General features: G+C 32.9%; 1 protein-coding gene across 1 annotated transcript; it reads left to right on the top strand.

Moving 5' to 3' along the window:
• The first annotated feature begins 162 nt into the window (after window positions 1-162).
• Window positions 163-21,325, top strand: LOC130630538 (integrator complex subunit 7-like). The gene is made up of 26 exons (XM_057444065.1): window positions 163-516; window positions 2,664-2,793; window positions 3,321-3,467; window positions 4,999-5,052; window positions 6,386-6,469; window positions 7,014-7,060; window positions 7,152-7,234; window positions 8,042-8,158; window positions 9,032-9,154; window positions 9,657-9,771; window positions 10,069-10,164; window positions 10,559-10,653; window positions 12,033-12,129; window positions 12,482-12,627; window positions 13,619-13,774; window positions 15,268-15,315; window positions 15,837-15,992; window positions 16,575-16,769; window positions 17,356-17,459; window positions 17,787-17,855; window positions 17,931-18,030; window positions 18,648-18,689; window positions 19,296-19,394; window positions 20,301-20,409; window positions 20,607-20,692; window positions 21,095-21,325. Exons 1-26 carry the CDS (start codon window positions 408-410, stop codon window positions 21,311-21,313), a joined length of 2,826 nt encoding a protein of 941 aa, XP_057300048.1. The 5' UTR covers window positions 163-407; the 3' UTR covers window positions 21,314-21,325.
• The last annotated feature ends 411 nt before the right edge of the window (window positions 21,326-21,736 follow it).

Below are 21,736 nucleotides of genomic sequence, written 5' to 3'. Positions count from 1 at the left end.
AACTTTGTAAATAGTGCGCCTAGACCAGTTTAGTTCTTTTAGATGGAATTTATGTAATTGGATGGTGAGTTTAATATCGCGGGTTTAGACATTAGCAAAGGGACAAACTTGTGAAGGAACAATTTTTAGCTTTCTGTTTCTACTTTTAAGATTTTAAGGGTTATTTCTAGGAGCTCTGGGCAATGGGTTTACATGATTTTGGGAAGACATTGTGTGTCTGTGAATACTTCTTATATAGATCGTGCTTAAATTATACCACACATATACATATGAGAGATAATTGGCGGAACGGCGTTCATTTTTCGAAGCCGTGAAACACAATGTTTTGTGGGTATGGTACATGAAGTCATGAGGAGTATTTCGTAAACATTCTATACATGCTGAAGCTGTGGTAGACTTGTCAAATTATGGCGCTTAGGCCTATTGTTGAGAGTCCAGTTCTAACAGAACAAATGAAGTATAATGGCCAAGATCAAAGTCAGGACGCTAATTTTGCTTTGATGGAACTTGAGAAAGGTAGCTACAATTACTATTGATTTTTTAGGTTGAAGTCTAAAACGATAGCGAGCTTGCTATAGTAGTGAAGGACAACTGCAAATTAGACTATCATGCCAAATTAGGCTAGTAGCTTAGTTAGGAGTTTTCCCAAAGACTAAGGCCACCATCAAAAATATGTTATGTTCGCGTCCTGAAGACCCCGCAAAAATGAGTCGGATGGCAGGCGGGCGTATTTTTTCCCGAGATTTTCAGATCGGAGCAAGCAAATTTGTTCCCAAAGCCAAAACAGTATAGAGCCACTTGACATTGTTTGTAGACCATTATTCGCCGCCATGCAAACTGTCAGTAGCCACAGAAGTGCCGTGCCCTGAAGGAATTAATTTTACGGAAATTAATTTTTGCAAGATTTTGTCAATTTTGCATAAATTAGTTCTGGCGAAAAAAATTTTCTTTTTGAAAATTATCTTTTTTTCCGACTTACCGACTCAGATTTTTATTACCAAAAGTGAGTCGGTCGAAGGACGGGAACACAACATATTTTTGATGATGACCTAATTTGGAAAGCATTCTTGTGGCAATGATGACATCACATCATTACATCATATGAACAATTTTCACTAAATTACTCTGGGTGAGTACGGGAAAGTGCAGGTGGTTTCGTAGGACAACCGCCAATTTACTTCAAAACTTTGCCCGAGTTGGCTTTGTGGCGCCGTAGTTTAATGGTTATCACTCTTTAATTTGTGCGGGAGACCAGTGTTCGATTCAATATGGGCAATTAAATATTAACATGGGTTAACCCAAGCCATGTGAGGGAAATTGGAGAAATGACGCACTGTGTGGGCCGTCGGATGTTGCTGGGAGTTGTGTGACAGAGCGCTGACTCTAATTAAGTTTGCGTAGCCCAAAGAGGGCAGTAAATACTCCAGGACTCCCCATCAAAGCCATGGCCCCTCCTGGAAATAATAGACAGGGTATATTCCTCGATATTTGTGTGTAAAATATGCACATCTATCTATCTTATCAGCACCCTCTTAAATACACTCATCTGATATTACTAACTGGAAAAAGGTTGTTTAACATATCGAGCGCGCAACATGCGTGGACTCCCTCGATACACGATGTACCGCATTTATAATAATAAGAAACAATTAAAATAAATTGTCGCGATCTATTGAGAATCTAGTATCGTGACAAAATTCGTCTTGATGGTAGGTAATAATGAGATTAAAGAGAAAGTTTTTTTATTATTTCAAACACATCTTTGCTTTATCTTTTTTTTATTTTAAATTGGTGTATATTATAGAAAATTTTTACCTTTCGTATTTTTTAAAGTAATTCTAGCGCATTACTTTTTCAACATATTTTTTTTTCTAACGCTACTTTTCGTTCTTAAACTTTGAAAATGCGATCTCTAACGAAGCTTTTTTTGTCGCCGCTTTTCGGTCTTAAACTTTTCTATTGCTGTTCTTCGTTCTTAAATTTTTAAAATGCGATCTAACGAAGCTTTTCTATTGCCGTTCTAGATTGTTAAATTGTTGTTACCCTAGATTGTTATGCATAAAAAAAAATATAACACAAAGGAAGTATAATTATATTTAAACATCCGCGATCATTGTTGAATACACTCTTATTTTTAAAATAGTTCTATTATGAAAAAGTGTTAATGGCCTTGATAGCTTCGAGAATGACATTGAGACGGATGCATTGCGAATACAATTTGAAACTAAAAAAAAAACCTCTATCGCGGATCGAGAATACCGTCGCGATATGCGAAGCGCAATGTTAAACAACCTTTTTCCAGTACTGAATATGACTTGCAAAGAATAATTTTTTAGAAACATTTGACCACAGTGTTTGTTTGCCCCAAAAATGCAATAATTCTGTTGGGTAAAAACCTAGCCACATGACTTTTTTGCCAGAAGAATTTCCTATTTAAGATGATTGGTTATATTCTTTCCACGATCAGGCAGGGTGTATAACTGCAAATTAGGCTATGATACTCTGTTAATAAGATAACAAAGATTAACATAGCAAAAAAGTATATATATATTTCAGTTTTTTATTATAAAAAATATTGCACTAGTGCATTTGCAGCTGTTCTGTTGATGTTTACTTGTTCTCTATGTTACCTTTCATTAAATATATTATTTGACTTTTTACAGGTTTGCGGAGTACAAAATCAGGAGAACAATGTGAAGCCATTGTGAATGTCCCAGGCCTGTTAGAAAAATACCCGTTTCCAATACTTGTTAATTCTGCATTTCTAAAGCTTGGAGATGTTTTCCGAACTGGGTAAGTGCCAATTGATGCATTGATCTGTTTAGGGCTTTTTAAGTTATAATAAGATTTATTTATTTTACATGTGCCCATTTGATTCAGTTTGACATGCCTATTGTTCTGTTTTCGTTTTTGTGTGTTTCTATTACTGTTTTTATGAGTCCTGTTTAATGGTCAGTGTAAAGAGAATCCTTGTAAAAAGGGAAGTTTCTGGTATCATTTTCAGAAAGTTAAAAACTGTATACATAATAACCATATGTCATATGACTCATGACTACAGCTAGCTGTTTTGTCACTTCCTCATCAATCATGTAAGATTTCACATAATTCAAGACAAATGGTGACTTGAGAGTTGTATTAAAGAATTTCTCACTGCAAAGAAAAAGTTCCTTAACTTTCTTTAGTCTTAAATTGAGTAGATTAGGAAGCAACTAAATTTCCCACCGTCTTTTTTATTGTTGTGATGAATACGAGCATATCATTGTTACTCTGTCACCTTATTTGCTGCTTTATTGATTATTATAACAGTAGTTTGTATTTAGGTCCAATTTCATGAAGTTGTGTGTCCTAAAGGCGATCCAAAGTAGCAAAAAGCACTTGGAGAAAATATTTAATGTAGACGAATTTTGTCGCAGATTCTTCACTGTTATTCACAGCAATGATCCAATTGCAAGAGCTGTCACTTTAAGGTAGTATTTTAACTGTTTCAAAAATGTGAAATAATTCACCTTGAAATTTATGAATATATGTCCTGTTCTTAAAAAAATAGCTAATTAAAATGGATAATTTCCGAAAAATAATGATAATAAACAGGCCCCGTCAAGAATGGTGTGCGATCGCACGCGCACACGCCCACACACGCCATGTTTAAATGTCCTGGTGCGATCTTTGCACGCTATAAAAAACACTAAATACCTCAGGCGTGCGCTAATCGCACACCAAAATAAATAACATTCTGTTCAATGAAGGTGTAGGGAACTAATATACAGTACTGCTTGGATGTAACTTTACATGTACGCCAGTTTTGCGACCTCATGTAACAATGTCATGTAACAATCTCATGTGTAAATATCTTTTGTTTACACACAAACTCTTTCTATTGTTATCGTTGTGCGCAAGTCATAACAGTAAGATTTGATGAATCCTTTTGTTGGCACATGTAACATGCATCTTATTGTTTAAAAGTGTTAAAGATCGCGAAGGCGAATTGAAATATATTATCTTAAAAATGGACAAACACAACACGTTAAAGTTAAATTATTATCTAGGTGTATTGATTCGTTCTTAAATTTTTAAAACGCGATCTAAAAAAGCATTTCTATCGCTACCTTTTGTTCTTAAACTTCTAAAATGCGATCTAAAAAGGCTTTTCTATTGCCGTTCTTCGTTCTTAAATTTTTGAAAAGCGATCATAAAAAGCATTTCTATCGCCACTTTTTGTTCTTAAACTTTTAAAATGCGATCTAAAAAAGCATTTCTATCGCCACTTTTTGTTCTTAAACTTTTAAAATGCGATCTAAAAAAGCATTTCCATCGCCGCTTTTTGATCTTAAACTTTTAAAATGCGATTTAAAAAGACTAGTTATACAGAATGTACTAATGTTGTTTTGAAAGTCATACAGCAAGTTATAATTGCACTGTTTAGAAATTGTTAGCAAGTTATTCTCCTCCCGCTTCAAATAATAAGAAAACTGAAAAATTATTTTTATAAAAAAAAATCAGTGTTCTTTTAATGTGTTTTTCGCAGTCTTATAAGAAAATCTAAATGTAAAGTACAAAATCTTTATACAGACTAGAGTTTAGTTGATAATATTAAAGTCTTTCCGAGCATTAAAATTATATATTTAAATTCATAACGAAGGAGGGTGTTACGATAAGTGTATCCCACCATGTTTATATTTTTTTTGTTTAACCATGTAACTACTTTTGTGATTACAAAGTTGGCAGCCCTTTCTTTGTTTGAGTTGAATAAAATACTATTAATGTACAATAATGAAAGCATCGCACATTTTAGTTTCGTCACAACAAATAACTTGCTTTTCAAAACATGGCAAATATAGTGTTGCTGTATGCGAGTTCTATGATTACTCCAGAAAAAAATGGAACAAAAATAAGAACACTTAATAATAATAATAAAAAAAGAATTTAGAATTTGTTAAATAATTTCTGTTAGGGTTTTCTATAACCTTATTTAGGTTTTGCATACTATTTATGTTTTAGAGTATTTGGAAATATTTCATCAATCATATCAGAGCGCAAAAATATTCACCACTGGTACAGTTCTTTTTTTCATTATTTTTACAGAGTTACACCTTGTGAAATGGCATGTAGTGTTTTTTGTAGATGCTCGTGCAACTAAAGTTCAATGGAAAAATTCCATGCAAATGAACAATGGAAATTATGTTGGCAATAACCTGTTCGTTTTAAAGAAGAAAACAATGATATGAGAAATTTGCTTATACCTTATACAATTGTGTAAATGTATAGTAATATATCCTTTTGACAAACTCATGAATTAGTTTAGTTAATTCTCAGTGTAGTCACAGGCTTGGTCATGGAATAAAAAAAATCAAATGTGTGTGTGTTAAAACATTCATTTTCTTCACAGACCTTATTTAATTTAAGCCTGGGGGTTATTTCTTCTGTATCAATAACATCTACTTTGATTTCCCTGTGTTTTTTCGCAAATGGTAGATTATTGTAGCAATGATATGTATTTGTTAATCAGAAGGGTTTAGAAGAACAGCAAAATAAAACAAAACAAAAGTCGCAGATGTTTCATTTTTTTTAAAAATTTATGGTTGCTTTGCTATGTTAAAAAGCTAAATGGTGAAAACTGTTTTTGTTATGAGGTTTAAAATCAAAAATGATGCATCTAAGAAAATTGAGGTGTGTTATAAAGATGATGCACCTAAATCAAATTTGGTGCGTAGAGGATGCATTTTGATAGCAGTCATTTTATTAATAACTGAATTGTATATCCTCTTTAAAGATTTTCTAATAAAAATAATGCACTGCCCAGCAGGTTAAAAAGTCATGACCAGGCTTGTAAATGGAGAAACTAAATTTTGGAACTTCCTAATTCCTCATTTCTTTGTTCTAACTGAGTGTTAAGTAACAAGAATTTGCTTATATTCTTTTTATTCTATTGTTTTATGACAAAATTTTGTTAAACATGCTGACCATTTATTTCAGAAATCCTAAAAGTAAATGGAGTAATATATTATTAAAAAAACCGAAGCCACACATATTGAGTATTTTAGGTCTAGGCAAGCCTTTAAATATAATGATTTTTATGAAAAATGATAATGGCTTATGTTAATTAGAAATACATATAATATATATAACCTGTAGGTTATCTTTGCAATAGTTCGTTCCTGTGTATAACGCAACGCTAACCACTAAATTAGTGTTATTGATTCAACTCAACACTATGGAACACCACTTTAACTAAACACAACGAATTACCAATGATACTGGTTCAACACAATTAAAACCCCACCACCGATGTTTATCCGGTCGTTGCGGGAAGATATTGACTATTATTGTGATGTCATTCAACATATACAGTGTTGCAGAAAATGTGATCCCTAAAACTTTTTTATAGCATAAGAACCAGTTTGGACTCACACGATACTGTTGAAGTGGAAGCTGCAATATATGCCACAAAATGTTTTGCTGAACAATCCAGGTATATGTTTTATGTTTTTGTTGTGAAGTGTAATTTTTTTATTAATAACCACAAGAGCCACAAGTCAAATCAAGTATCAATTGCTAAATGGATTAATTTGTCAAACTCACAAAAAGTGGTTATAGTTTTTATTGGGTTTTACTTATTAATAAAAATTGACTTAAAAAATCATGTAAGCTAAGATGAAGAAACTAAGATGAAAAGTTGTATATGATTGAATATCATTTGTGAGAATGCTCAAACGACCAAAAAAGTAGGTCTAAAATTTTGTCTTTATTGCTATATTTGCTAGCCTTCTTATCTTTTATTTGAAAGAGAAATCTATTTTAAGTACATTTTGTACACTTTTCTGGATGTTTTTCCTCTCTTGAGAATCTATCTTTAAAAATTTATAGATGTATCAAAAAAAAAAAGAATGGCTTTCTTCTGTTTATTTTTTTTTCACCCTGATTTTCCCACAGTGACAAAGTGCATGTAAAATCATATACCATAACTTCTAACTTTAAGTATTCAAATGTTATATTTTTCTTTTCTCATTTTGTAGTAATTTTGCATCTGGTATTTGGCAAAAAGTTGCAGATATGATTCAAGGTTTGATAGTTGGAAGCAATTTCTTTTTATTATGTAATATAACCTAAAGATCTACAATGCTAAATATTTCTTGCAATTTTTTTTTACGAAGGATTGACAACACCGATTGAAATGAAGTTAAAGTTGCTTCCTGTTTTCAAGTTTATGTGTCATGATGTAAACATTGCAGGAGAGGTAACAACTTCTTGTGGTATTTAAAGAAAGTTGTCTGTGCAATTATAGATATTCTTTTAAAAAAATAACCTCACAGGAAGTCTTTATAGTTACTCACATTTGTGTCATAATAATTACATTTAATCAATTGTCATTTATGATTTACAAAATTTCGTACACCATTAGCGCCTGAAAGCCATGACTGCACTTACATTTTTTGCTGAAAGGTCATCGTGTGGTCACCAACGAGAGTGTAAAATAATAAAAATCCTTCTAAAATATCATTCCAAAAAAAACGAAATACGAAACAAATTTTTTCTAAATTAGACAACAATTAAATTACCTGTTTAATGTAATATTACGTAATTAATTTAGTTTGCGTTTGTTGCTTCTTATATAAATTCAGTTTTTTTACAATAGAAACAATTTTTGTAGAGATATTTAATAGACAGCATTATAAAAAATTAATGGCAATAAAATTGCATTTATATTAACAAAAAAATCTTTGTTTACATATAGGAGAGATTTTGTTTTTAAAATTTTGTTTTCCTAAAATTCAGAATCATTTTCTGAAATTTGAATATTTCCATTTATTCTTGCTTTTTCTGAAAATTTTGCACAGTCTTGTATTTATGTATCTTCTCTTAGCCAATCACAATCGAGTTATTTTTCCTGTTAATGATAAACTCTTGTATATACCACCTTAGATCCTTAAGAAACTTAATAAAAATGTATATTGTCCTGATTTTTTAAATTATTACTTTCTAAATAATGAACTGACCTCTGAAATATTTATTAAAGTTTTTATGGATTGTTTATATTTTTAAGGTAAATGTGATATGTACGAATCTCCTTTCTATATATCCTGTCCACCATTTTGTTGGGACCATATTAAACACAATGACAGAGTTAGCACTGGCGACTTTAATCAACATTCCTCATCACGTAAGTTTACAAATGTTTCCATATGTTTGCTGACACAGAAATCTATTACCTTATCAGTTTTTGTACAGCAAAGATTGTATATTATTTTGTGCTTATTAGTTTTAGCACCAGGCCATTTATTCTGGTTTATCAAACAAATAAAGAGTAAAGCTTTAAGAATACGAAAACAAATTTTTATGCAATTGCAAAAAAAAAATGGTTGCAATCACATGAAAATTTGTTTCCATGACGCATGAGTTCTAGCACATGAAATAAAGTTCATAAAACCAAAACATTGGAATGCATGTAAGACAGTTTTTTAATAGCAGTAAGTAAAAACATGATATTAGCATCTGTAGCACTTTTTCTTAATGAAGAATAAGGGCAAAGGAAAAAACGATTGACACATTCTATTTGGATAAAGCCATGGTTACTATGCAGAAAAACCATTGGACCCTTTTGCTGTCTTTGTAAAATTAATAAGTTTTTTTTTTTTCTGTTTTGTCAGAAAGCTTGTGCTTTGCCTGCACGTGTTGACTTTTCGCAATATTGATGTATGTTCTCGCCTGTATGTTCTGAATGCTTTCGTTAATTTTAAATTGTATAAATATATTTGATTGATTAAAAATAAATGTTGCAAAACTACTCAAGGTGACTCTCATTCGCAACATGAAAATTTTGTTGCTCAACTTTGTTTCATTAATAAAAATTTCTAAGAAAAAAAGTTGCAAGATAAGGAATTTATTGTAAGGACGTGGTTAAAAATTCTCTTGCAGTGGCAACAAATCATGTTTTTTGTTGCAATTGCATGAAATTTGTTTCTGTATCCCTGTAGCTTAAGTTTCATTAGCTTGTGCCATAGTAAACATGACCATCTAATTATTTATTTTTTAGATCAATATTATCCTCAAATATCTCACAGACGATCCAAGAAAATCTATTAACTTAATTGCTGTGAAAAATTTATTACTGTTGGCACAAAAGGCTCCTCATTTGTGGGACCGAGAACATCTTGATGTAAGTTGACAAAACAGTTTAGGCTTAAATATACTATAAATTAAAATATTAAACTTTTTTAAATAAACATTTGTTGAATCTTGTTCACATCACCTGTCTGCACAATATTTTCTAAACGATTATTTTAAATTATTGTGTTGTCAAAAACTTTAGTAGAAAATGTTTTTGCAGTTTTATGCAAAATTAGATTCCATGATGAGGTTTTTTATTAACCTCAAATTTTCTAACACTGTCATGAAATCTTCTGGAATATTTTCTGACATAAGGGTCGATGCTTCATTTCTACCATGTATACTTGTATATTAAACTTGTTGAAGTTATTTGTTAAAGACCTAACTAGAAACATTTTCCTCAAATTTTTGCTTTGAAATCTCAAAAAATCCGTGAAGAAGTAATTCTGTGAACAGTTAACAGCTTGTTATCTTTAACTAGCACATATGTTTTTTTTCTAGTTGGATAATGACGAATATTGCATTTATGTCAACTAATCTTGAATTTATAGGGTTTAGTATGTGCAACCATGAATTGTCTACATGATGTCATCAAACAAAAAATATTAATGGTAGTTGTGTTGCTGTCATCAGAAGCGAATTGTGGCAATGTTTTTTCAGAAGAAGGTATGTTACCATCTCGCAACTGGCACCCTTTAATGCACAAATTTAAGAACCTTACTCCCGTTTCCTTGTTATTTTCACCTAAAAAGAAATTAGTGTTCTGCATTGCAGCAATTGATATTGTAAAATGTACACTATTCTAGTCCTGATAACATGGCTAACTTCAACAACATTTCTTTTAAAGATATAGAACGATGTTGCACTTATGTTCAAATTGGTGAAAACAGTGCAGAATCAAATTTCAATGTTGTTGCATGTTAAGACAAAATAAAGTAAAATAATATTGGCATCTTTTTATAGTACTTCAAAAGTTGGAAGATTTAATGGGCGATATGTGCATTGAGATATCCACATTAGCATTAAAGGCGAGAGTGTTTGCTGTGTGTTCTGCAAGAGGTATGTGTTGTGAAAGTTTTCTACAATATTTCTGTCCCTACTGTCTCCTTCATATATGGTGTGTGTTTTCTTTTACGAAGATCAGTTTTTACTCTGATGTTGGGTTTTTTTAACATGGAAAGTGAGGTCTGACAACATGGTTGGATTTATAACTTAGCGAAAAAATAGCGCTGGAAATTTTACTTCCTATGGGATTACAGTGCCTTTATTTTTAGGGGATAGTAAACATTGACCCTATCTTTTTGTCTCTGTCAATTATCCTTGTTTTATGTATGAAATGCATTAACTCTTTTTACTATGAAGATTGTAATTTTCCAGGTAGGTTACCATCGGTAATCAATTCCAGATTTTTTTGGTGTTATCCTAAGACATTGCATTTATGCTTTCTTTTCAGACGCAATTGGTCCAGATATTTTACTTGCACTGCAATCTGACATCCAAATGATGACAGCTCTCAGCTTATCAGAAAACTCTCTTGTTTCATTAAAGGTAAGCAATTTATCCTTAATGTGCCTATAACAGCCATTGTGCCTGAACAATCCAGGATATCCTTGAAATCTGTCACTCTTTTGGTATCATGAAAATGTAATTTTAACTATCAACCTATCTTTTTCATCGTGATTAGTCTTATTTTGGTGGTTCTATTGTTTAAAAGTGAGAACTTTTTAAGAATATAATCACTGGCTTGTGTTGTGTTCCATTTCTATGGAAAATAATAAAATATATTGGATTTAACGATCATTTATAGCCTGCCAATACAAAACTGGTGACTGTGGCTTTGACATTAAATTATTTTCTTTTTGTTATGAAAATTGTAAGTAGGAAATCATTTTTTTATTTTTAAATAAAGGAAAGGTAAGGTAAAGATGTTGACTTTTCGGATTATTTATGCTAAATAATTATGATGTTTTATGTAAATGCAACAACATTTTTTATTGCCATAATTTTGTGTGTGGAAAAGGAAAAGCATTCAGGTTGACAAAATAATGTGGAAATATACCTCAAAACAACGACTTTTACAATCTGTATATTACATTGTTGTAAAATTAATATGTTCTATTTGGTTATTTCCAATATTTATATATTGTGATGTAAACCTTTTGATTTCTGCTTCTGCTTTGGCCTTACTCCTCCCCAAAGATCTCCCTTTAATTGCCAAAAACTACTCAATGAAGTGAACATTTATATATATGGAATTAATAGGTTATTTTCGCGTAGCTTTAACTCTACCTTTCTGCTTTTGTATCAGCCATGCCAGCACTACACTTGGTCCTTTATTATGTACCCCCTACCATGGGCACGAGAAATGTTAATATCAAAGTTGACTTGGTGAGGTGGCTAAATTTTTATCCCAGTGTGGGTTACCACATCTCCTCGTAACTCCTAATTCTCCTCAATTTTGAAAATGTCTACTTAACTTCTCCAAAAGTAGATTTTTTAATAACTTTTTCCTCAAACCTCAATTTTCCTTTTACACATGTTTTTACCTGAATAATTTGTTTTTCTACTTCTTAAATGTCCTCAAATTATTTGGAAGAATATGAAAATGTCCTAAAATGTCTTTAATTTCTTTTTAAGAAGATACTGTCGTCTTTTGAAAATCTTCATCAAAAGTGCTCAAATATTCTTAAATTTAATTCTATAAAACGAGTGGCAGACCTGAATGTGTCTTCTATATTGTGAACATTGCCATCAATATTGATATCAAAATTGTCAAAAAATTTACTCTGGGGTGCCGAACTCAACCATGACGGATCCTCCTGCATCAATAAAATATGGCCTTTAATTTTTCTTCCTGTGTTTACTGTTCCAAGATTCCCTTTTCTCTTTACCTGATATGTTTAGTTAATAGTTTATATTCATTATAGAGATGTATGGCGTCAGCTAAAGTAGTGTTGTCAAAGGACTCTACAATCTCTGACTTGTTAATATCTTTTATTATTGAGTGTGCAAGCAGTACAGGAGGTATGACTGTTGACTGTCCCATTCTTTAATTTAAGGGAATAAATTCTTGCGAAAACAAAGTGTTGCAGTTTTTATAATCTGCCTTCTTTAATCTCACAAAATTTTATTTTTTTGAAATTTTCTACCCTTGGAGGTGCTTAATTTAATTGAAAAAGGTTTCTTACCTTGGAGAGGCATCAAATTTACGTAAAATGTTTCTGTGATAAAGATATTTTTCATTATCCTGTCAAAGCTATTTTGAATTACCACAATTTTCTATTTTCCTGCTATGTTGATACTAAAACGGGTTAGTAATTCTTGTAGAATCTGGGGATGTAATTGATGACATAAATTTTAAATTAATTCTTTTTAGGCTGTTTTCTTCTTGAAATACTGCACACACTTGTCAGCGTGTCAACATTCAAACAAGGGTTTTGTCGTCCTCACATTGACAGTTTGTTTGGTTTGTTTGAAAGTAGGGTGTATGTAACGAACGACGAAACTGATAAAAATGTACTGGTAAGTTTTGCTGTATCATTTTTCCGTATACCTATATACGTCTGTCTTACGTCTGTCTGTCACGCAAAATGGTACTGCAAGTAGCGAGACGCACGCAATGCTATATAAAAAAGACGGGCAGACCCGTGGTGTTTTCTACAGGCCACCGACTAGTAACGTTAAAAAATGCCATATAATATTATTGATTAAAAAAATGGCTGCTGTTCAATGGTACTTGACTTATTTCGTAAACAGCTGGTATTTAACTAATATTTGTGCAAGCAGGTTTTTCAGCAACAGACAGTACTTTTTTTCTAACATACCAAGATCATAAAGAACAAAGAAAACAATGGAAGTCACATGTTTAGGATAATTGTTTGACTGATTAGTTGCTATGCATCATATCTTTGGCAATGCAGAATATTTTTTTTTATTACAATGGTTGATCAATTTTCCGAATAGATACCAAACGTTCATGTTTGTTGGTATAAGATATTTCTGCTGTGAAAGACAATAATTTGTTCTCTTTTTTTATAAGGGGTTAAAGCTATACTAAGGCTAATGAAGGCATTACCTGATGTTGTATTTGTTCTGATGTCTATTGCGCCAGTTATTTATTGTTTCTTTAAAATAACGAATCTTGTAACAATGACCGAGTTGTTGCATGGAAATTTAGTTGACTAATGTTATGGTTATTTACCCAGGATCCTCAGGTCCTTTAGATCCTGTCATTATTGAGGACCCAGCGAAAGAAGGTCCTAAGGCATTCGAAGCTCCCATTTGAGCTCCACAAACCGTTCAAGCACAGTGATACACAGTGAAACTGCCTAGTGTTAGGCGTGACCTCCCCTATGACCACTTTTAAGTGGTCATTGGGGAGGAGAATAAGAGAATTGTCAACTGGGAGTCTAAAATAAGTGTTTAATAAATATATTTTTATATATACTTTTTACACTACTCAATGTGGTTTAAAACAAACCTTCTAATGATAACCCTTATTTTATTTATTAAGGTAGCGCTATTAACCCTCATTTTACAGTCGTCTTCTGGAAGAAGCCTCGAAGAGAAAATCATAGTACAAGAAAGGCTACTCCATCATGTATCGGTATTGAATGCAGCAGAAGACTATTGGACTGTTTTTAAAATGGCGAGACAGGCTTCTAGATTGGTAATTTTTTTTCTTCTTGTTGTTGTGTCAAATACAGTTTATGTACAGTAATGTTGTTAGGTAGTGTGGTGACAATTGCAGTGTGGTTTTTCTTCATGTTGTGTTCTTCATGGTTGTTGTTGTTGTGGTTGTTACGGTAGGGGGTGGTAGTGGTGGGAGTTGTTGTTCTTGTTGTGGTGGTGATGATAGATGTAGTCGTGGTGGTGTTGGTCGTGGTTGTTGTGGCAGCGATGTCGGTAATGGATGTGGACTTGTTTGTTGTGGTATTTGTTGTTCTTGTTGTTGTGGTGGTGTTTGTTTTTGTGGTGGTGGTTATTGTTTTGGTGGTGTTTGTTGTTGTGGTGGTTGTTATTGTTGTTGTTGTGGTGGTTATTGTTGTTGTGGTGGTGGTTATTGTTGTGTTGGTGTTTGTTGTTGTGTTGGTGTTTGTTGTTGTTGTGGTGGTGTTTGTTATTGTTGTGGTGTTGGTTATTGTTGTGGTGGTGGTTATTGCTGTGGTGATGTTTGTTGCGGTTGTGTTGGTGTTTGTTGTGGTTGTGTTGGTGTTTGTTGCGTTTGTGTTGGTGTTTGTTGTTGTTGTGGTGGTGTTTGTTGTTGTTGTGGTGGTTATTGTTGTTGTGGTGGTGGTTATTGTTGTGTTGGTGTTTGTTGTTGTGTTGGTGTTTGTTGTTGTTGTGGTGGTGTTTGTTATTGTTGTGGTGTTGGTTATTGTTGTGGTGGTGGTTATTGCTGTGGTGATGTTTGTTGCGGTTGTGTTGGTGTTTGTTGTGGTTGTGTTGGTGTTTGTTGCGTTTGTGTTGGTGTTTGTTGTTGTTGTGGTGGTGTTTGATGTTGTGGTGGTGGTTATTGTTGTGGTGGTGGTGGTTATTGCTGTGGTGGTGTTTGTTGCGGTTGTGTTGGTGTTTGTTGTGGTTGTGTTGGTGTTTGTTGCGTTTGTGTTGGTGTTTGTTGTTGTTGTGGTGGTGTTTGATGTTGTGGTAGTGGTTATTGTTGTGGTGGTGGTTATTGCTGTGGTGGTGTTTGTTGCGGTTGTGTTGGTGTTTGTGTTTGTTGTGGTTGTGTTGGTGTTTGTTGCGTTTGTGTTGGTGTTTGTTGTTGTTGTGGTGGTGTTTGATGTTGTGGTAGTGGTTATTGTTGTGGTGGTGGTTATTGCTGTGGTGGTGTTTGTTGCGGTTGTGTTGGTGTTTGTGTTGGTGTTTGTTGCGTTTGTGTTGGTGTTTGTTGCGGTTGTGTTGGTGTTTGTTGTGTTTGTGTTGGTGTTTGTTGCGTTTGTGTTGGTGTTTGTTGTTTTTGCGGTAGTGGTTATGAGTATTGTTCTTGCAGATTTGGATCAGAAACCAGGAATTTCATAGGCAATTATTTGCAGATGTATTCAAATAAACGGGTTTTTTTTTTTTTTTTGAAGGGTTTTGAGCCTTTTAGAATAGGTGTTCTAAATTCTATGACTCTTATATCAATATATTTTATATAGACTTTTTATCAATATATTTTAGGCTTACCCTGTGTTTTCGTCAAAACTATTCAACTTGTTGACGTCAAAGGTTAGAAATTTCTCTTACTGTCATATTCTTTCCTAAAAATATAAGAATGTGCTAAGCACTGTGATGGAGCTTAGATTGGCAGCAATTTTTTTGTGTGTTCAAAAAAAACGTTTGGCAATCTCTATTTCAAAGAAAGTGACTTTTCTCTGTAAAAAATTGTTGTTGTTGGGAACATATGTTATACAACAGAACGATACAAGATGTGTTGTGAGGTAGAAATTTCTCTTTAACAAGTGGGCAACAAATTGCTGACTTCAATGAAATGAAGCTCAATGTGTTTATAATTTTGTAAAAAATTAAAAATGTAAAAACAACGATTGCAATATATTTCTAAAAAATTTTTAGGATATAAATAGAAATATTGTTGCAAATTATCTAGCTATACATTCTTAATCCAAATTTTTGATCACAGTTGTTCAAGTATATATAAATGGCGGAACAGGGAAAACAAAATTCCAACAACGAGCGAGGTTGGATATCATGCGGTAGTAAAATGTTAAAAGCATTTCTTGTATTCATAGGTATCCTCTGAAAATCTCTACTTCTGGTTAAAAGCGTTAACGAAGTTTCAAGAGGCCGAATCTTCATTGATGTATGAAGCGCAGAGTGTGTCAAAACTGCAAGAGATGTTAATGGCTGCGCATAATTTTTATCAAGAAGGCCTCACAAACCTAAAGGTTAGTAATATAATTGGTGTGATTGTTTTACTTTAGTGAAGACGTCCATAGTGACACACAGTACCTTTTATAATTTATATCTTTTGTTTTTTCCTGCTTAAAGGGATTTTTGAATGTTATAGAAGTATAAAATTGTTAATCAAGAAATATTTAAAATCCGAGAACTTTGGATGGATGTAATAAGGAAATTTTAGGAAACTGCTAATATTGCATATCTACCTATATTAAGAGATGAGATCATTATTAAACTTCAAAAAATTTTATGAGGAGTATATTAGGCCGCAGGACTGCTGACAGTTTTTTATATTGTGTAACATTTTAAGATAATCCAAGTATAAAGTTATTCTGTATCTTAGGAAAGAAAAAAGATTATTAAAAACCCCATGTCTTTATAAACGCATTGTTAACCCTTAAAATGTACAAGTTTATCTATTGATACAGCAGGCACATGTAGGGAGTATTTTTTTATTTCCTTCCTTCCTTCCTTCATTCATTCATTCATTCATTCATTCATTCATTCATTCATTCATTCATTCATTTATTCATTCATTTATGCATTCATTTATTCATTTATTCATCTAGGCTGCAGTCACAACTGATCATCCACTGTATTTTCAATTCAAATATTGCCGGTTGCGTGCTGACATGCTGAGAGCTTACAGCCAGCTGCTTACATCTTGTTCCAGTTTGAAGTTAAACCCACCACCTGCTCTAGCTAGAGCGGCCGCCATATCAAACGGAATGGAGGTACATCACATGAGCAGGATAGGTGTACAGGTATGATTTAAATAGATTGAATGAGGGTGCAATTGAAGTTACTATACCGTTTAAAGTCTTTATGTTTTTATTGAGAACTGAAACAGTATATTTTTAGACAATAACTTAATGTCTTTTCATTAGATATATATGATCGCTCTTAAGACCGCCTTAAAACGGTTTTTGAGCTGTTTTGTGCTGCACAAAAATTCTCGTTCTATATTTGGATTTTCGTCACCCTTAGTCTTTGGTCGCGCGTGTAAAATGTCCTTTACTCTGCTTCCCATATTGTTTAGTCCCAAAACTAGGACCCGTTTGGCATTAATACTGGCAAATTCTTTTTTTAATGCGATCAGGTAAAATAATTATTTTCAACATAACCTAAAAATTGTTTTTTTTAAAGTCTCGTTATTTTATGATTTTTATGTTTTCGTTGGATTATGAAAAATAAGAACAATTTCATGCTGGACATGTAAAAAATAAAAACAAGACTCAAGCTGAAGCCAATTTTTCTCGATCTTATAAAATAGTTTAGACTTTTAACGCGATAAAATGTACAGTTTAGTAACAAGGATACATGTGTTTATGAATTTTTCTCTTGGTTTAGTTTCAAAATTGTGCTTTGCTATTCAACAATACTGCCCTGGGTTTTCAAAATTTATACAAATCGTCTTTCAATTCGGATGACGTCACTCTACGAAACATCCTCTTGTATCTTTTCATGGTATGTTTGTCCACTACACGTTTCTGGTTCACGTAAGTAAGGGTGACCACTATCCTTAAAATCTTTAAAAACCCTTAAAACTCTCCTCTAAATTTATCTATCCTACTTAAATGCTTCTTATTTTACACTTCCCTATGACCATTCAGTTATATGCAAGGGAGTTTTTTATTTTCTTCTCTCAGCCATTTGTTTCGAAGAAGTAAAATTTCCTTCCTAATTAACTTGTGCTTTAATGGTCTGCGTAGTCTTGTTTATGAAACTTGTTTATGTGAGTTTTTATTTAAAAGAAGTTTTCTTAACAATGCACACGTCAGATTGCAAGAAAGTTGTCAACTGGTAGCGTATGCTATCGAAATGTTTGTGTCACAGAGGCGAAGCGAAAGGTAATAAAGCTGAGCCTTTTCTTTGCCGCTCATTACGGGTTTGTTTACGGTGTATGTAATAAAGTTTATTTTTAGAGTTTCACCAGAGTGCTCATCGTCTTGTGTTACGAAACAGCTGAATCAGCATTTACAATCTATCACTGACACTAACTTAAATGTGCTAAAAGTGATACGGGTAAATCTTGGTATATGTTTGTTGTGTTACTTCATGGTTTGTAGCGATATCTTCAGTTGAATAGATAGATTTAGAACTTACTGAAACGTAAATCGAAGTCTAAGAAAAATAACCACCTGATATGCAGAATTTTTCATGTGAAAGTATTTCACCAAAGTATTTAGAGCCGTAAAACTGTTGTAGATTTTGCGACAAACCACAAAATACTCGAAAGAAATTGTCGTAAAAATTTATTTTGTGTTGCACCTGTTTCGATCCTATCGAGACATTTTGTAGGAAGGTTCCACTATGTACGTATTCAAACATACGATGCGGTTTTATTTGTTGAATGTTCAAAGTTCTGCAGCAAGTCAAATCAATTAATTTTGAGTGACAAATGTTTTTCTTCGTTCGTAGAATTAAGTAAGGTAGAACGCAAGACTAATAAAACTAGATAGGATTGAATACGAGGTTAATAAAAAATGGGTGACGATTGAATACGAGGTTAATAAAGAATGGGTTAGGATTAAATATGAAGTTAAAAAACAGTGAGATTATATGCGAAGTTAATAAAAAAATGGGTGAGGTTAGAATGTGATTTTTAAGTAAAAGATTGGTGCCTAATATTTATTTTCTAGGATGTGGACAATAGAACGAAAGAAGAAAATCTTTCACACCAGGTGCGTATATATACTAAGAAGTTCTTAAGGCTAGTGTGACCACGGCTATGTATTTTAATGACGAATATATATGATGGTTCTACTCTCAAAGAAAAGTTTTAAGTAAATGTGAAAAGAAAATCTGTTTGAAGTTTACAGAGAGAATAAATTCTTGATTTACTTCTTGAATTCATCAACTATAAACTGCTTAATGTTTCATATCGCAGAAGAACTACTTTGCATCACTAATGCTGCTGTACGCAGCGAGCAGGATTTGATACGCGCTCCCCCGAACTGGGAGCCGCAGACGAACGCACTACACTACGCACGGCAATGTTAGTAATGCCATGATAAAGATTTAGCTATGCTTAATATCCGTTCACCTGTTTCCGCCATAAAAACTCAGCCCAAAAGACGGAAATTCTCGTGTTGTGTAAAAACACTGAACTTAAAAGTTTGTGAAAGCTGGGGTGTAAAAAATGACAAAAAACCGGAAACATGTTGATATCGCTACGAGTGTCCCTAAACTTTTTTATCATAAAGGCAAAATGCGTACCAGCAAGCTAGAATACATTGTATCCTGAAGCATGATAATTGATTTTCCGTTTCCACTCTTTTTTCTTTCAGCAAACGAATTGTCTCACATCGATCGTGTTGTCCCAACTTAAAGTTGGATTTTCACTGCCGTTATATTTCTTCAAGTCGCTTCAAAACACTTCAATACAGGTACAAAGCTTTCCATACGTTTTTCTCATGTCGTTTTGAACGTTGGAAAGTCAAAGAAGTTTAGTATTTAATAATGGTTACCTTTCATCGGTCGCTAAGGAAAAGCAGTTTTAACCAAAAGTTTCCGCGCTTTGTGTAGGACCGGGCGCCGAAAGCTTTATTGTAAACAAAGAAATGTATGCTGGGTAAACTTATTCTGGGACGTTTTTGACATACGGTTTTCACTGATGCAAAGCATGGAAAGTCTCGTTTTTAATAGTATCACTGAGGGAAACCTGTTTCTGACAACCAAAAAATATAATATTTATTTTTCGTTGTAATTCAGTCAAAGGATGGCCACAGGTCATGGAAATTCTAGAATTTATGGATTTTTTTTGGTTCTGGGAAAAGTCCTGGGGAACAACCTACTTGAAAAAAAGTAATGGAAAAATCTTTTAAATTTTTCATGAATTTTTATTTAAATATGTTTTTTATTTTAATAAAAGCCCCCTTTACATTCTCAGTATACGGTTTTTGTTTTGTGATATGCATTTACATTGATCAGATAAGTTGTTTCAATTCTTTTCTTACCCTGCATTGACTTACATACTATAGTGAAAGATTTCTTTTAATTTTCAAGCCTATGAAATATTTTTTGTTGAAGGTCTATCATTTCTAAAACATGATAGTTTAGTGGCCAACGTTTCGGGAGATCCTTCTCCCGTGAAATATTATTACAATGCCTTAAGTGGTAACGGACATTTTATGAATGTTATTGTAAAGCAGTGAATTTATTTCAATTTATTATTGACAACCCTGCAGCCAGCTTTTTAAGAAATTCATCAAACAGACAAATGCTTGTCACTCGATTGTTACTCACACTTTAGCCACTGGAGTGGATTACTCGGTGTGTTACTTCATTTTCAGTTGTCAGTGTCTCCTGGGAACTCACATCGTGAAGATCCGCACCTTGTAAACATTGCAAGTGAGATGACGTTAAAAATTGAGGGTGTTATTCTAGAAAAGTCGAAATCAGGTGAGGTGTTTTTATTGATTAATTTTACTGTGTATTTGTTTGAATATTGGGTGTCGTAAGAAAATTGTAATATCAAACTTTTAATTGTACAGTCTGGTTTCAAGTACTTTTATTTCTCAAGTTGTAAAAAAGCCAAAGGCGTTCTGACGAATTCAAATCAAAGGGCGTTCTAATAACCTGCTTTTATTTTTGTTTAGTAAACTTCCGTCATGTATCTAAAGTAAATCTAACAGTGAGAATGAAACCGTCTCACACAGTTCGGAATGTTGCATATGATATCAAGGTAAGCGGTTTTTAGCCTGTGTCCGGTCGTTTTTTGTTTTACGGTCATTTGGAGTAAATTACTTGATTGGAGAAACATTTGTGGGTAACAATTATTTTGTTACTGCCCAACAACAACTGTTTTTTTAGTAGCATGCTAAATTTCAATATTTTTTTTTTTGCTTTACTCATCTTCACACACTATTACTACACTGGATATGCTCTTCTCCGTGGAGGTTTATTAGGAATAATGAACAAAGCTACGTTAGGTTTGTGAAGCTATCAGGACCTTCGTCGGTAATTTAATAAAGAGTACATTCTTTAAGGGAAGTTGATAATCGAATTTTGCTTCGGCCAATGAAAAGAAAAAGGAATATGTGAGCATTTTAGTATTGCAGATATCGACAACTATTTATTTGTTTAGCCTGTGCAAATGACAGAAATGGTATTGGAAGAATCGACTGAGCCTCTTCATGAATATTTCAGCGCGCAGTTTTTACTCTCATTCAAATATCTTGGTCATCACACAGTAAGAATAAGTACTGGTATAACCGACGAACATGGTGTGAACTGGGAAAGCGGACCTAGTTGCACGATACATATAGACGTGTACGAGCATGGTGGACATTTAAAAAAGAAATAGTTATTTTATAAACGTTTGGTATTTTATCATGTTGTGAGACCCACCACCCCCCTAAAATAATAAATAATAAAAATAAATACATACAATATTTATTATTTTTGTTTTTCTTTTTAAAGCTTTAACTTTATATTTTTAATAAACCTTTAACCTTTCTACTGCCACGAACATTCGTCATAGGGACGAGTTTTTAATAATTCAAAAATCAAGATAGTTTCTGGAGTGGTTGAACGTAGTAAGTCAATGTATTGGTTTTAGCTCCTAGCTCAAATTTGTGGCTCAAATTAAAATCCTTAAGTCTATTTCGAAAAAATAAAAAGGTACAACCAATTAGGAAAGGGAAAAGTTTTTTATGAGTTGTCATTGCCAATCTGATGAGATTAATATTGTGTTGGCTTAAGGCTGCGACTTTTAAAATTTTTTAGC

The sequence above is a fragment of the Hydractinia symbiolongicarpus genome, chromosome 2, assembly GCF_029227915.1.
Source record: "Hydractinia symbiolongicarpus strain clone_291-10 chromosome 2, HSymV2.1, whole genome shotgun sequence".
Classification (NCBI taxonomy): domain Eukaryota; kingdom Metazoa; phylum Cnidaria; class Hydrozoa; order Anthoathecata; family Hydractiniidae; genus Hydractinia; species Hydractinia symbiolongicarpus.
Note: the sequence above shows the minus strand (reverse complement) of the source record. Positions and strands in the feature narration are given on the sequence as shown.

Bases quoted from the DNA above. Each gene is read 5' to 3' on its own strand.
- LOC130630538 (XM_057444065.1), top strand. From the start codon at position 408: ATGGCGCTTAGGCCTATTGTTGAGAGTCCAGTTCTAACAGAACAAATG. The intron at 10,654-12,032 runs GTAAGCAATTTA...TATTCATTATAG, and splicing joins ACTCTCTTGTTTCATTAAAG to AGATGTATGGCGTCAGCTAA. The intron at 17,460-17,786 runs GTATCTTTTCAT...TGCACACGTCAG, and splicing joins ACTCTACGAAACATCCTCTT to ATTGCAAGAAAGTTGTCAAC.